Source organism: Echiichthys vipera, assembly GCF_963691815.1.
Source record: "Echiichthys vipera genome assembly, chromosome: 7".
In the NCBI taxonomy this organism is placed as follows: domain Eukaryota; kingdom Metazoa; phylum Chordata; class Actinopteri; order Perciformes; family Trachinidae; genus Echiichthys; species Echiichthys vipera.
In genome coordinates this window covers 14,786,021-14,798,664 of record NC_139832.1, presented here as the reverse complement: position 1 = coordinate 14,798,664, position 12,644 = coordinate 14,786,021, and the positions used below count along the sequence as shown (strand labels likewise).

At 41.1% G+C, this 12,644-nt stretch overlaps 1 protein-coding gene across 1 annotated transcript; it reads left to right on the top strand.

Annotated features, from left to right (window-relative positions):
• Positions 1-531: 531 nt before the first annotated feature.
• LOC310949718 (long-chain fatty acid transport protein 2-like) lies at positions 532-10,724 on the top strand. The gene is made up of 10 exons (XM_083917232.1): positions 532-1,080; positions 4,914-5,123; positions 6,139-6,297; positions 6,411-6,535; positions 6,630-6,824; positions 7,978-8,068; positions 8,379-8,577; positions 8,941-9,038; positions 9,162-9,292; positions 10,078-10,724. Exons 1-10 carry the CDS (start codon positions 603-605, stop codon positions 10,252-10,254), a joined length of 1,863 nt encoding a protein of 620 aa, XP_083773358.1. The 5' UTR covers positions 532-602; the 3' UTR covers positions 10,255-10,724.
• The last annotated feature ends 1,920 nt before the right edge of the window (positions 10,725-12,644 follow it).

Below are 12,644 nucleotides of genomic sequence, written 5' to 3'. Positions count from 1 at the left end.
TGTGTGTGTGTGTGTGTGTGTGTGTGTGTGTGTGTGTGTTTTGAACGGATGTATAGCCCCGCCCCTCACTGCCCAGTTTAAGGAGTGCATGCGAGTTGCCATGTGCTTTATGCCTGAAGTTATTAATATAAACCAGCGTTTTACAGTCTACTCCTCTTCTGCTGGCACTTTCTATCCTTATAAATAATATTAAGCAGGAGATCCACTGCAATTAAGGGTCAAAACCTGGAGGTGTCGCAGGTAAAAATGAGTGAAAAACAGATCTTCCTCTCTAGAAGGTTATTAAATGTCAGTGATGAAATAAATCTTATTGAATCACTTTTCTCTTTGTTTATAGAGAATCAGGTTGTGCAGTAAAAAATGAGAGTAAAACGACATGAGAATAAGATAAAGATGGATACAAACAAGTGTAAAAAACAGTCGCAAAACTCGGTTTGGCAACTCGAAAACATTCCTGAAAGAAGGAGGGGTCAGCGGGGCAGAGCTGAGCACCGCCCCGAGCTGAGACGATGAACTTTGTCACAATTTCCCTCTGAGTTGCAGCACAACATCCACCCCTGCCTCTCCTGACAGATGTCTCCCGCGTAGCGAGCTCTGTAACGATGTACATCTGGTTCACCGTCCTAGCCGGACTGGCTATTCTGTCCCTCTCCTTCCTAAGGACACTTTTCCCTTACTTGGGCGAGGACTGCGCGTACATCCTGAGGAGCATTAAACTCGGCGTCAGGCTCGTCAAGTACAAAAGAGGCAAACCTTTTTACAGCGTCGTGGACTGCTTCTTGGATGCCGTGAAGAGGAATCCCACTAAGATATTTGTGCATTTCGAAGGACGAGAGTATACTTATGGAGAAGTGGATAAGCAAAGCAACAAGGTGGCCAGGGCTCTGCAGGCTGAAGCGCGGCTGAAGGAGGGGGATGCGGTCGCCTTGTTTCTGGCCAACGAGCCCAGTTTCATTTGGACTTGGCTCGGTTTGGCCAAGCTGGGCTGTCCGGCTGCTCTGCTCAACTTCAACATCAGGTCCAAGTCTCTGCTGCACTGTTTCTCCTGCTGCGGGGCCAAAGTGATCATCGCCTCTCCAGGTGAGACACAAAAGTGTTACAACGTGTCAGGGGCGCAGAGGAGGAGGGCCGGGGTCTTATGGTTTCTAATCTGTCGGCAGCATGCAAAGAAGTGCAAAGTCCAAATAACTTATACAGAGCTGGTGATTGCAGTATTATAGTGTTGTTTGTGCAACTTCCAGACAGTGGTGCTTTTAATCAAATATTGCACTCATGGGTGTATATTTTATGCTTATGTGAAATAATGCACTTCTTTTCTCCACTAGACGTATTTGACAGATGCAGCCAGTCTACTTACTTTTCAAATTTTTTTTTTTTTTTTACATAAATGTATGATATACTTCTAAAATGCAATACATAGTTAAAGATTAAAGTGGTTCCAAACACTTTTGGGCATCTGACCGCTCACAGAGGAGCAGTGTAGTTGTCACATTTCACATGTGTGGGAGTTATTAACATATCAGACAATTCCTCTCCAAACTTCTCACAGTGTTTCTTTTTAGAGAACTGCTCAAGGCTACAAGATGAAACAACAACAAATAAAGAAAAAACAAACTAAAACAGTTTAACAGCTCCTCCTCCAGCAGCTAATCTGCTGCTTACACATCAATGCATCAATATTAACAATTCAATAATGCCATAAAACAAAACATCAGACACATCACATTTTGCTGATAATACTTATGTTCTTTTACTTCAATAGGATTTTAAACATTAACCTGTAATGGGGTATTTTTTTTTTACGTTGTTTTATTGATACTTTTTATATAAATACCTCTTCCACTCCTAGCAACTTTAGACTTGCATAAAGCACTCAATTCCAGATGGATTTTATTTGTTTTTGTTGCTTCAGTACATTAACCTGACTCCTCGAGATGGATTGATTCGCATAATTCGCAATTGCTCTGCATATCCATCTGTGAACTCTCGGTTGGAGATCTTTTGGGAAGGGGCAGACATACTAGTTGCTGATTGGATAAATCATCCGTCTATCATCACCTATGTTGGTGATAGACAGGCCAAATCAACCAATCAGATCAACAAAGTGTATGACGTACTAACAGAGCATCAAGGCAACATGTCGGTAAAAGATATTTGCCGTTTGTGTAACTTGAATTTACGGATAAGAGGCACAATTTCAGGTGCCCGGTCCATATTTCAACAGAAGGATCCAAGAGAAAAAAGCGTTAGCGAGGAGTTTGCTTGAAAGCTGCGCTCATCTCATCCGCGGAAGCCGCCATGTTGTTCACACTGAACAGTCGCTTCTCGTTCCGTCACACTTCGAGCCGCCTCAAAACGAACGCTGATTGGTTCGGTCGCTTGGGCAACCTTCTGCAAATTTTCTCTGCCGCACGTAATCAGAGTGATCTGTGAGTAAAATACAATGGAGCTCAGAGATCAGGATGTTCTCGCGAGGCTAGCAGTACATCCCTGACAGCTGTATTTACCTGGCAGGTAAAAATGTCCGATAAGCTAAGAACATGATCTGTCTCTATTAGGGCTGGAGAGCTGCTGAGGGGCCTTAAAAATGAATGTTTGCTCTAAAAGAGTCCCATTCCTCACAGTCTCTGCATCTTTTAGGGCGCACTCACACTGTCCTTCTGTACCAGGCCAAAACCGTTTTTTCAGCTAAAGCCTAGTACGTTCAAGCAGTGTGAGTGCACCCGTTCCGCGCATAACTGCGGACAGCGGGCCGTCCACGGCTCACTTGAAAGAGGTGGGCTTTTGTAGAGCCGTTTGCACATGTACGAGCACGAGCGTGCGCACGTGTACGAGCATGAGCCCTACGGCGGTAGCGGTATGTGCGCCTGTACGGACATAGAAAATAGAATGACGGACCATGCGCGGACATTTAACAACAACAATGGCGGTGAAAGGTTCACGTTGGTGTGATGCGGAGGTGGAGTGTTTACTGCAGATTTGGTCGGATGAAAATATTCAAAAACAGTCGACAAGACGCACAAAACTCCGAGGTCTGTGGAGAGATTTGTAAACAAAGCCACAAACATGCGATCAATGCGTGTGACGTGTTATGGCATGATGACGTATGGACAGCAAGAAGTATTGGCCGAGGCCATGGCAGTGTGAGTTCAAACGGGGCTGGGGCGCGGGGGGGAGAGGGAGGGGGGACAAGTACCCTAAAGCACGGGGCGCGGTGCGGAAGGACAGTGTGAGTGCGCCCTTAGTCACCTTAAAGTGTCCTTTGGGTACAAACGGCAAACTGTGGTAGTTTCTTTATTTCGTCTTGAGCCCCAGAAACCAACTAGGCTTACTGTTCTGTAGCATGTATTAGTAATATGCACAATATTAATACAGTATAAACTGAACAAAAGTGTTTCAAACTAGATTTTGATTTTGAAGGATTGCAGTACACAAACACCTTTTCTTTCTTGTTATTTCGAACACATAAATATATTTCACAAACTTAAAATAAATAATAATGATAATAATAAAAAAAAACACACAAAACAAAATGACAATAAATGAAATAAACAAAAACGGGTACACAAACTCAATGAATACATTATTCATGAAGACAAATTAAGACTTTTGTGTCTGAAAAGGTATAGGCTGAAGTAAACACATTTAAATCCTATCCCTACTGCATTATTCACATTCATTTCTAAATCAAATCCTCATCATATACACATACACACACCTACACAAAAATATACATGACATGCAGACACGCATATATCTATGACCCTGAATCAAAGCCCATCCTCATCCTTATACCTCACGAGAACAACCCTCCTACCTTTCATGTTTTTACCTTGCTTAAGCTCCACGTCCACATTATAGAGTTTCACCCCACAGATGGAAATGCACATTTACTCTGAACAGACTCACTGGCTCAATCCCAGTGTCCCCCTAAACCCAAGCCCTGAACCCTCAGGGATATAACTGATGTTACCTGGTAAGTGCTTGAGTGTGAGAGGCTGCATGGGCTCAAAACGTTATAAATAGGAATGGGACACTTTGCGACATATCACGTTCCCTTGAAAACTCAAAAATATGTTAGGTTCAGTTGTGCCTGTGGGACTTTTTACTTTACGCTCTTGGCTCACAGAGTGGACGAAAGGTAACCATCAAACAATCAATTCCCTTTTTTTGTCAAAATAGCATCATTAAGTAGTTGTGGTTGCTCCTCCGATATCTGTTAACTGTAACTCTGTACTTCATGTCACAATGCCATGAATTGTGGGTAATGCCCTCAGGAGAAGTCAGCATAAAGGGCTCAATGTGTATGTGAAAGAGCCCTCATGTATGATTATGATTTGACTGTGTGACGGCTCTTGCAGACTTTGCAGGAACGTGCCTCAGTGTCTGTGTGTGTGGACATAAGGATTGGACCTTCATGAAGAACAGTCCAATGTCCACGTAGGACCATGTGATGCTGCTTCTTTTTTAGATTACACAACAGTTACCACATCATTTTGGTTAATTTTTGTATTTCTCCTCTGATCTGTTGATTCCAACCAGACCTGAAAAGACTTAAAGACTACTAACATTTTAGTTGTCATGACATCAGTCTTTAACGGTGGTTATCAGGAACAAAAGTTGAATCGCTCTTATCCCTTTTCCCTATGTGGTTTCGATCAGAGTGCTGTACATTCAGTCCTCATCAATGTGTTCATCTGAGGAACTCTAAAAAACGTGCTCCTCCGCTTTTCCATTTTGGTGCTAGAGTTCCCCCTCAGAGAATTGCACACATTTAGCCTGGATTGCTTGTGCCATGTGTTTGGGTCCCAGTGGGATGTGAGGTAACATGACACAAGCCTGCATGTGCTGCAATGCCTAACATGGCGCACTGACATATTGTATGGAACCTGAATGCCTCTCTGTGTTTGCAGAGCTGCAGGACGCTGTGGAGGAGGTTTTACCGACACTAAGGGAGCAAGGTATCAGTGTGTACCTCATGTCAGAGGCCTGTAGCATCCAGGGCATCAACACTTTGTCTGACAAGATCTCCCAGGCCTCAGATCAGCCGATGTCCCGGGACCTCAGAGCCAACGTCAACATCAGGAGCACCGCTTTGTACATATACACGTCTGGCACCACAGGTACAGCTGTTAAACTCCTTTGAAACACCTTAAAGGGATAGTTAGGCTGGTGGGTGGTATGAGGTACTTCAATAGTAGATGACGTTAGCCTGTCGTCAGTTGGAGAAGCAGACAGGAGTACTGACAGAAGCTGCTGTGGACGGCGACAGCAGTTTAAGTGTAAGCAGCTTTATTTATATTTCAACCCCTTTAGCTTGCCATCAAACACCCCTCTCCATTGGCACTTCATTTTCTCAACGTATTCCTACGCATAAACGCATAATAATATTCCTCAGCAGACTGAGTGGCCGTAAGAGAGAGAGAGGAGGAAACTGGAGGAAAGTATTGTGTACTTAGTTTTTATCCAGTGAGGGTAGACATCCGGTTCTTCTTGGCTAGTCGGCAGTTGATCTTCTCAAACTGTTAAATTGGAGCTGAAGCTTAAGAGACTTGTAGATGTGTGAAATGTTCATACACATGAGATAAGATGTCTAGTAGCTTCTCTATTGTTTGACATTTTTACTGTGATAATACTTCATCCAATACTTCCTGCGCAGGCGTGTTGGAAAGCAGCTTGATATCTTCCCACATACTGTTTTCTTACATTCAAGGCAGGACTCTGACTCTGTCTGTAAGGACCCGAATGTTAGTCTGATGTCCGATGATTATGATGCTGTGATAATTCTGCTAATGTTTAAGTGATGTCTCCCAATAATCTGTACTTTAAATGTGGCTGTGAATGTTTGAATTTACTCCTTTACAACAATCAGTGGCAGGTCAGCTTGGAGAAAAACGAACAAATTCACCCGCTGGTGAGGTCGGCAGAGTCGTGTGTGTGATAGCTGAGTATATTTGGCTAAAAACACGGTGTAATGGATATGGTGAAGGTTTTAAGGTTTAAAGAATATATGCCTGTTAGAAAAAAACAGCCTCTGAATGGAGAGCGGAGAAGTGGCTCATATACAGTACCTAATACTAACTGTGTATGCTGTATTCAAGAACCTGAGAGGATTTTATTATTGTTTGACCCTGGAAGGTTTGCCTAAAGCAGCCGTTGTTACCCATGAGAGGATATGGGCTGCCTCCTTCATCCAGGCGGCATGTGGAATCACATCAGAGGACATCTTCTATATCAATCTGCCTCTCTACCACAGTGCAGGCTTCCTCATCGGGATGGTTGGATCCATCGAGAGAGGTAATAATCTTCTAAATCCTCAAAAGCCTTCTCGCACATAGTTTGGGCACTTATGAAGGTGATGTATACCTTTAGACTGAGATAAAGGTTGTGTTATGTGATGTTAATTGCAGGTATGACTATTGTTCTGAAGAGAAAGTTCTCTGCCTCCCAGTTCTGGGACGACTGCAGGAAGTATAATGTGACAGTGATGCAGTACATCGGTGAAACGATGCGCTACCTCTGCAACCAGCCCAAGGTGAAAGGAATCGACTTTGGTGAAATTCCTGAGAAGAGATATGAAGCTTTGCATGTCTCTGTTCTGACTCTTGAGTAAATGTCACTTTTTGCAGAAAGACAATGAGAAGAACCACAGAGTGAGGATCGCCATCGGCAACGGTGTCCGAACAGACATTTGGACGGAGTTTCTGAATCGCTTCGGGGACATTAAAGTCAGAGAGTTGTACGCCGCCACAGAGGGAAATATCGGCTTCATCAACTACACGTCAAAGATCGGTGCAGTGGGCCGAGTCAATTTTGTCCACAGGGTAAGTAGAGGAACATCCAGACCAAAATATCTCAAGATGGTATAAACTGTCATGAACTTTGGCAAAGACATTGTTGGTTTCCAGGGGATGAATCCTTATAGCGCTGGTGCTCGGATCGGTGACGGACAGTATTGTGTGTACAATTATCTAATGAGGCACAAATAAGACAGAAGTGAGAATAAACAGTGTATTCTTACAGTTTTAACTACTGTTGATCCTGGGCGCCACCATGTTGGATTTTGAGGTTGGGGAAATTCACTTAAATTAAATTAAATCCAGCTTAAGTACAGCCTCACAGAGCTGCTGCAGGCTAAAAGCTAAGCTTCATCAACTGTAGGTTGTTAAATTGTTCACAAACAATACAGACTTAGACTTAGACACTTAGACTTAGACAAACTTTATTGTCATTCACACACATTTTCATGTATACAAACGAAATTCCGTTGCAAGGCTCCAGAAACCACCAAAAAATATACAATATAAAAGGTAAATATAAAATATAAAAGGAGGCAAGATATAGACATATCTACAACAAATAAAATATAAAATAAAATATAAAATATAAAATATAAAATAAAATATAATATAGCATCTAAGTTGACAATACACCTTTTAAAGCAATTCTTACCCTTCTTGCATGTCTCAGTTAGAGCACGCAGTGCTTCCCTCAAAAGTCCCACCCTCTGCCCCCTGCCTGACCTCTGAAGCTCCCTCCTCCCCTGACACGTGCAAGAAATGCTGCATTCAAGTGCCATGGGAAGTCCGAAGTTTCAGACCTCCATATTGGCAAAGTACACTGGAATGCCTGTCGAATTTGGGGAAGACTGACCTACCCCGATTTGGCTAGTAGGAGGTTCACTTTGAATGTCTGATGTTTTGGATGTCTGAAACTTTGAACTTCCCACTACACTTGAACGCAGCATGAGCAGCCCAATGCAGGCAGGAGGCTCGGAAAATCATTTTATCCGGACCGAATAAAATGATTGGTCAGACTTTTATGAGAAATATATGAGAACTAAACATTGATGAGTTTTAACACCTGGTGGATTCTTTTACATATTAAGAGCATTTTAAGATTACTAAAGAAAAGTGTAAAAATGCCAGAAAGGTAAGAATTGCTTTAACTAACTAATTTTTTCTTTCTTCTGTCTAGTTTTTCTTCCCATACACATTGATCAGGTTTGACATTGAGAAGGAGGAGCCTGTCAGGAACTCTGAGGGTCTGTGCATCGAGGCAGCCACAGGTGGGTCACTATTACAGGTGCTAATGTAACCGTGTTTTCTTTTTTCTCTTTCTTTGACGCCAGAGCAGAGTTACCTTATTTATTATCTTCAGTGCCAAAACTATTAATCGATTAGGCCACTGAATAAAAATGTTGATAATTGATTCATTGTTTGTCTTTTGCTTCCAGCCTTTCGGATCGGTGAAAATGTGCTGCTTTTATCGGTTTTATTAATTGCAAATATGATCTAATTCGGTTTTGGTCGGACTTGAATGTGACCTCGGGTCTAAGGGAAGCTGTGACGGACATCTTTCATGCATCTTTTTGTCAGGTGAGACGGGACTTTTGGTGGGAAGGGTTACTCAGAGGTCTCCCTTTGTTGGGTACGCCGGCAACCAGCAACAGACGGAGAAGAAGAGGCTTCGTGACGTGTTGAAAAAAGGCGACCTGTACTTCAACACTGGAGACTTGCTCCGGTTTGATCACCAGAAGTTTGTATACTTTCAGGATCGAGTTGGTGACACTTTCAGGTAAGTAGTGACTCATTCTGTGTTAGTTAGTGTTGGTGTTGTACAGTAGGGATGGATGGATCTTGGACATTTTTAGGAAGGATGCATCGTAACTATGTAAAATTAAAGCATCAATTCATCTTATTGTGTTTACATTTTAAAAGACTGACAGAATTGGGGAGTTTTACCTAATTTATTTAACCCAGTCATTTCTGACTTTGCACGTTGCTTATTTACACATCATGAGCTTGGTTCTTTCACAACACATCAAGATATCGTTTCAGTTTTTTGTCTTAATTTGGTGCCGGTCAGGATGACATTTGGCATGGTGTGTTGCACAGCTGTTTTCTAATTTTAGTTTCTGTTGCTTGTTTCTTTTCCCAGATGGAAAGGAGAAAACGTTGCCACATCAGAGGTTGCAGACATTCTCACAATGGCTCATTGCGTGGCAGAGGCAAATGTGTACGGTGTTAAAGTTGAAGGTAAAATCACTCATCAACAGACATTGTATTATACTAGATGATGATGGTGATGATCAACGCAAATACTGTATTCTGTGCTTTTTTAATATTTTCTATATGTGTTTAATTGAATTGTCTAATAAGGCCACGAGGGGCGGATTGGCATGGCAGCTGTCACTCTGGAAGAAGGAGAAGATTTTGACTGTCAGCAGACTTACAAGCAGGTCGTCAACTACCTCCCAGCGTATGCACGACCTCGATTCATCAGGATTCAGGTAAGAAAAAGACAAAAAACATGGTGTACTTCATGCACCGGCAGCCTTGTGGCACCTGTAGCACGCAGAACATGATCTGTTGCAGCTGAGATTGCACCTCATTTCTATGCTGCTAATCCTTTTTGGTCAGTTCAGGTCACCTTCTAAAACAAGATTATTTTACAAGCAGTTTTACAATTTAGTGTTTACTGCTTTGTGCAGTATGTAGGGACACTTATCAGGCTATTGCAGAGGTTTAGTCTATTTTGAGAAGAATAAGTGGTTTAAAAAGCAGTTTTGATGCCTTCAGCGTAATGCCCGGAGCTAATTAGTGTAATTAGCGACTCTCCTAGATTTCTCTGTTAATATTTGTTACACGAAAAAAAGCTTATTTGATGTAAGTGCCAAAAAAAGACCCTGGAAGGATTTTGCACCACAATTACACTTTAATTCAGATATCTGCTGATTACAGAGCTCATATCAGTGCTCTTTCTTCCCCAAATTTAAAATATGTTCCCCTCACTGTGTGGAACTGACTGGGCTCATTTTATGTAACTAAACACGAGGCCGGGTATTTCTGTGTCGTTACAAATGGATTCAGCTGCCTGCTGGTGTGAATGTAGCGGAAACATTACATTTTGTAGGATGGCGATAAAGAGACAAATGTGGATCTGTGACATCTGGCTGTTATTCTGATCTGCTTATAAGATCAGTATCTGCAGTGCGTCCCTAGAGTTTTGTCTCTTTGTTTGTAGCTGTTTTTCAATCTCAAGTTGGAGTTTAAAATTCAAATATGTGTCTTGTAGCCCTGCTTGGAGATGACGGGGACATTCAAGATGAAGAAAGTGAAGTTGGTAGAGGAGGGATTCAACCCTGCTTCTATCGAAGATCCTTTATACTTTTTAGATCCTGAGAAAAAGACGTACGTTCCCATGACTGAGGACATCTACGAAGGGATCGTTCACAGAGAAATAAAACTCTAACAGAAACTTTAAAGTAGTCACTCTAATGAACCAGACGACCTGTTTACAAAGATGTAACATCTCATTCATGGACCTTTTTAACAGTCAACTAATCTCAGGGACTGACTGACTTTGTAACATTACATCAAACTACTTTTTTTTATCAACGCTAACATCATCTCATCGCTACAATTTTTGTAAATGTATTCAATAATGCTGACAGTATGTGACATGCAGGTATGTCTTACTGTCAATGTTGTACTTTTTAATAATAAAACTCTGGTTGTCTTTTTCCCCTGACTCTTAATTTATGATTTAACAGATACATTGTAGCGTTTCAAATTTTCAGTTTAAGCCAAAAGAAACTGCATTAAAAAAAAAATTCAGATATTACACAGATGTAACATTAACGTTGTATATTAAACTTTTAGGACCTACTTATAACCTGTTGTGGGTTTATCAGTGAACCTTTGCACTGATGTTATGTACAGCCAGTGCTTTATCAGCTTGTATGCTAACATTGCACACTGTTCCAGTACAGCTGTATCTGTTTGGGTCTTTAAGTCCTCCTGCCCCTAAATTCACTGTTGTTAATCCAGAAGCCTTTATGGATAGAACAACGTTCTGACTCTGGTGGGGTGATTGACCAATATTTGGTTCAAGCTCAGTCTCGTGACAAACATAGCAAAAGTGTCGAAGTCAGCTGGTTTCAGAAAGTCGAGAAAGTACATTTTTGATGTAACCTGAAACTGAACTTTTCTTGTTGTTGCTTCACTTTAATGTTTGACTGTTGATTTGGAAGTCATTTGGTCCAGGACCCATAGTCCCAAAACATTCAATCTCACCACTAGGAAGACTCCTAAATGACACTAAAAGTTCCTAACTAACAGTGTCCTCTTACAACCTCTTCGCAAAGCTGCTGATAAAAACACTTTTACTTGGGAGAAGTCTTAAGCCAAGAAAAAGGGCGGGGTTGACCCCGTTACTGTGAATGATGTCATGTTTAATGAAGCTGTGATTGGATGTCTTGGGTCCTGGGTCTCAGTCAGTGAATTATCAATAGAAATACTGTAAGAGGTATGTTGCCATATCCAAATAAAGATTTTAAAATAAAATGCAGGCTAAGGCACTGATTTAACATGAAACAAAGAGTAATATAAGCTTCTAACTTGTGAAGTATATATGAGCAATTGACATTCTTTTAGGTGTCTGGCAGCTCGGTAACAATTAGCAGGTATCATGTACAGTAACTACAGTAACTATGGCTGACAGTGAGAGGGGCAAACAACAACAGCTCTTACTTCTTGTCCAACTGGTGCACGAAATGAAGGAAATTCAGTGTCGGAATAACTGCAAAAGACTTCATTCTATCATTAAAGGTTTCTAAAATGCTGAGTATTACGAGGTGGATTGCGGGCAGCAGCCATTTTAGGATTGTTTGTGATTTGCCTTTAGTGATTTAGGAATCCTCTTGACTACTTCTAACTTTTCACAGATTTAGGAGCTGCTTTTAGTGCTAATATGCTTTGTGTAATACTCCCGACCGAAAAAGTCGTGCAAAAATTAAGACGGACATCTTTTTAAGAGTTACTCCTAAACGAGCAAGTAAGGAGCTACTTATAGCATTAAGAGGTTTTGGGAATAAGGGCCTTTTTTGTTGTTTTTTTTTGGTTTCGTTATCACGGGTCAAGTACGCTAGTGTGATGTGGAAACTTGAAACTTTCAGCACATACAGTGAGAATACACTTTCATCTTAAATCTAGTTACACTTAAAATTTAAAATTATTATTATTTTTTTAAAAGGGACGCTATGTGATTTTTTTTCTTCTCAACCATACAACTGTTCAGTTGCCAACAACAGTCCCGAAAGAAATCCTAAAAACATTTATGACGGTTATAATGTTCAGTTTTGTCAAAAATCTTTTCGATGTGTTGCAATTTGTGATGCTGTTGAACTATATTGCCTTATAATGAATATTATTGTTTCTATTATATTGTCCACCCCTAGGTTCAACAAACACCTCAGTATGATGCAATACAGCTCAACAGCATCACAAACCACAGCCCCCAGATTAACCAGAATCAACATCCCTCTGAAACATTATAACCTTCATGAATGTTTTTAAGGATCTATTTCAGAGCTGTTGCAGTAACTTTAGCAAGATGTACCTAATAAACAGGCTACTGAATGCATGCAAACATTTTTGGATGGGATCTTTTTTTCCTTTTTTTTTTTTTTAGAAAAAAAGGGCAACTTATTTCTGGCTTGTGAACCAGAAAACACCACCAGGAAATTCATTTTTAAGGAACATAAAATGTCGTTAGCAAACCAATAGGATGCATGGCACCATCTTTAAATGAAGTCTGTCTGTCAGCACTGGAGTTACAGTAGCGTAAGCACAATAATCCAC

Excerpts from the sequence above, each read along its gene's own strand:
- LOC310949718 (XM_083917232.1), top strand. The coding sequence starts at position 603 with ATGTACATCTGGTTCACCGTCCTAGCCGGACTGGCTATTCTGTCCCTC. Across the intron at positions 8,069-8,378 it reads GTGCATCGAGGCAGCCACAG|GTGAGACGGGACTTTTGGTG; the intron begins GTGGGTCACTAT and ends TCTTTTTGTCAG. Across the intron at positions 9,039-9,161 it reads GTACGGTGTTAAAGTTGAAG|GCCACGAGGGGCGGATTGGC; the intron begins GTAAAATCACTC and ends TTGTCTAATAAG.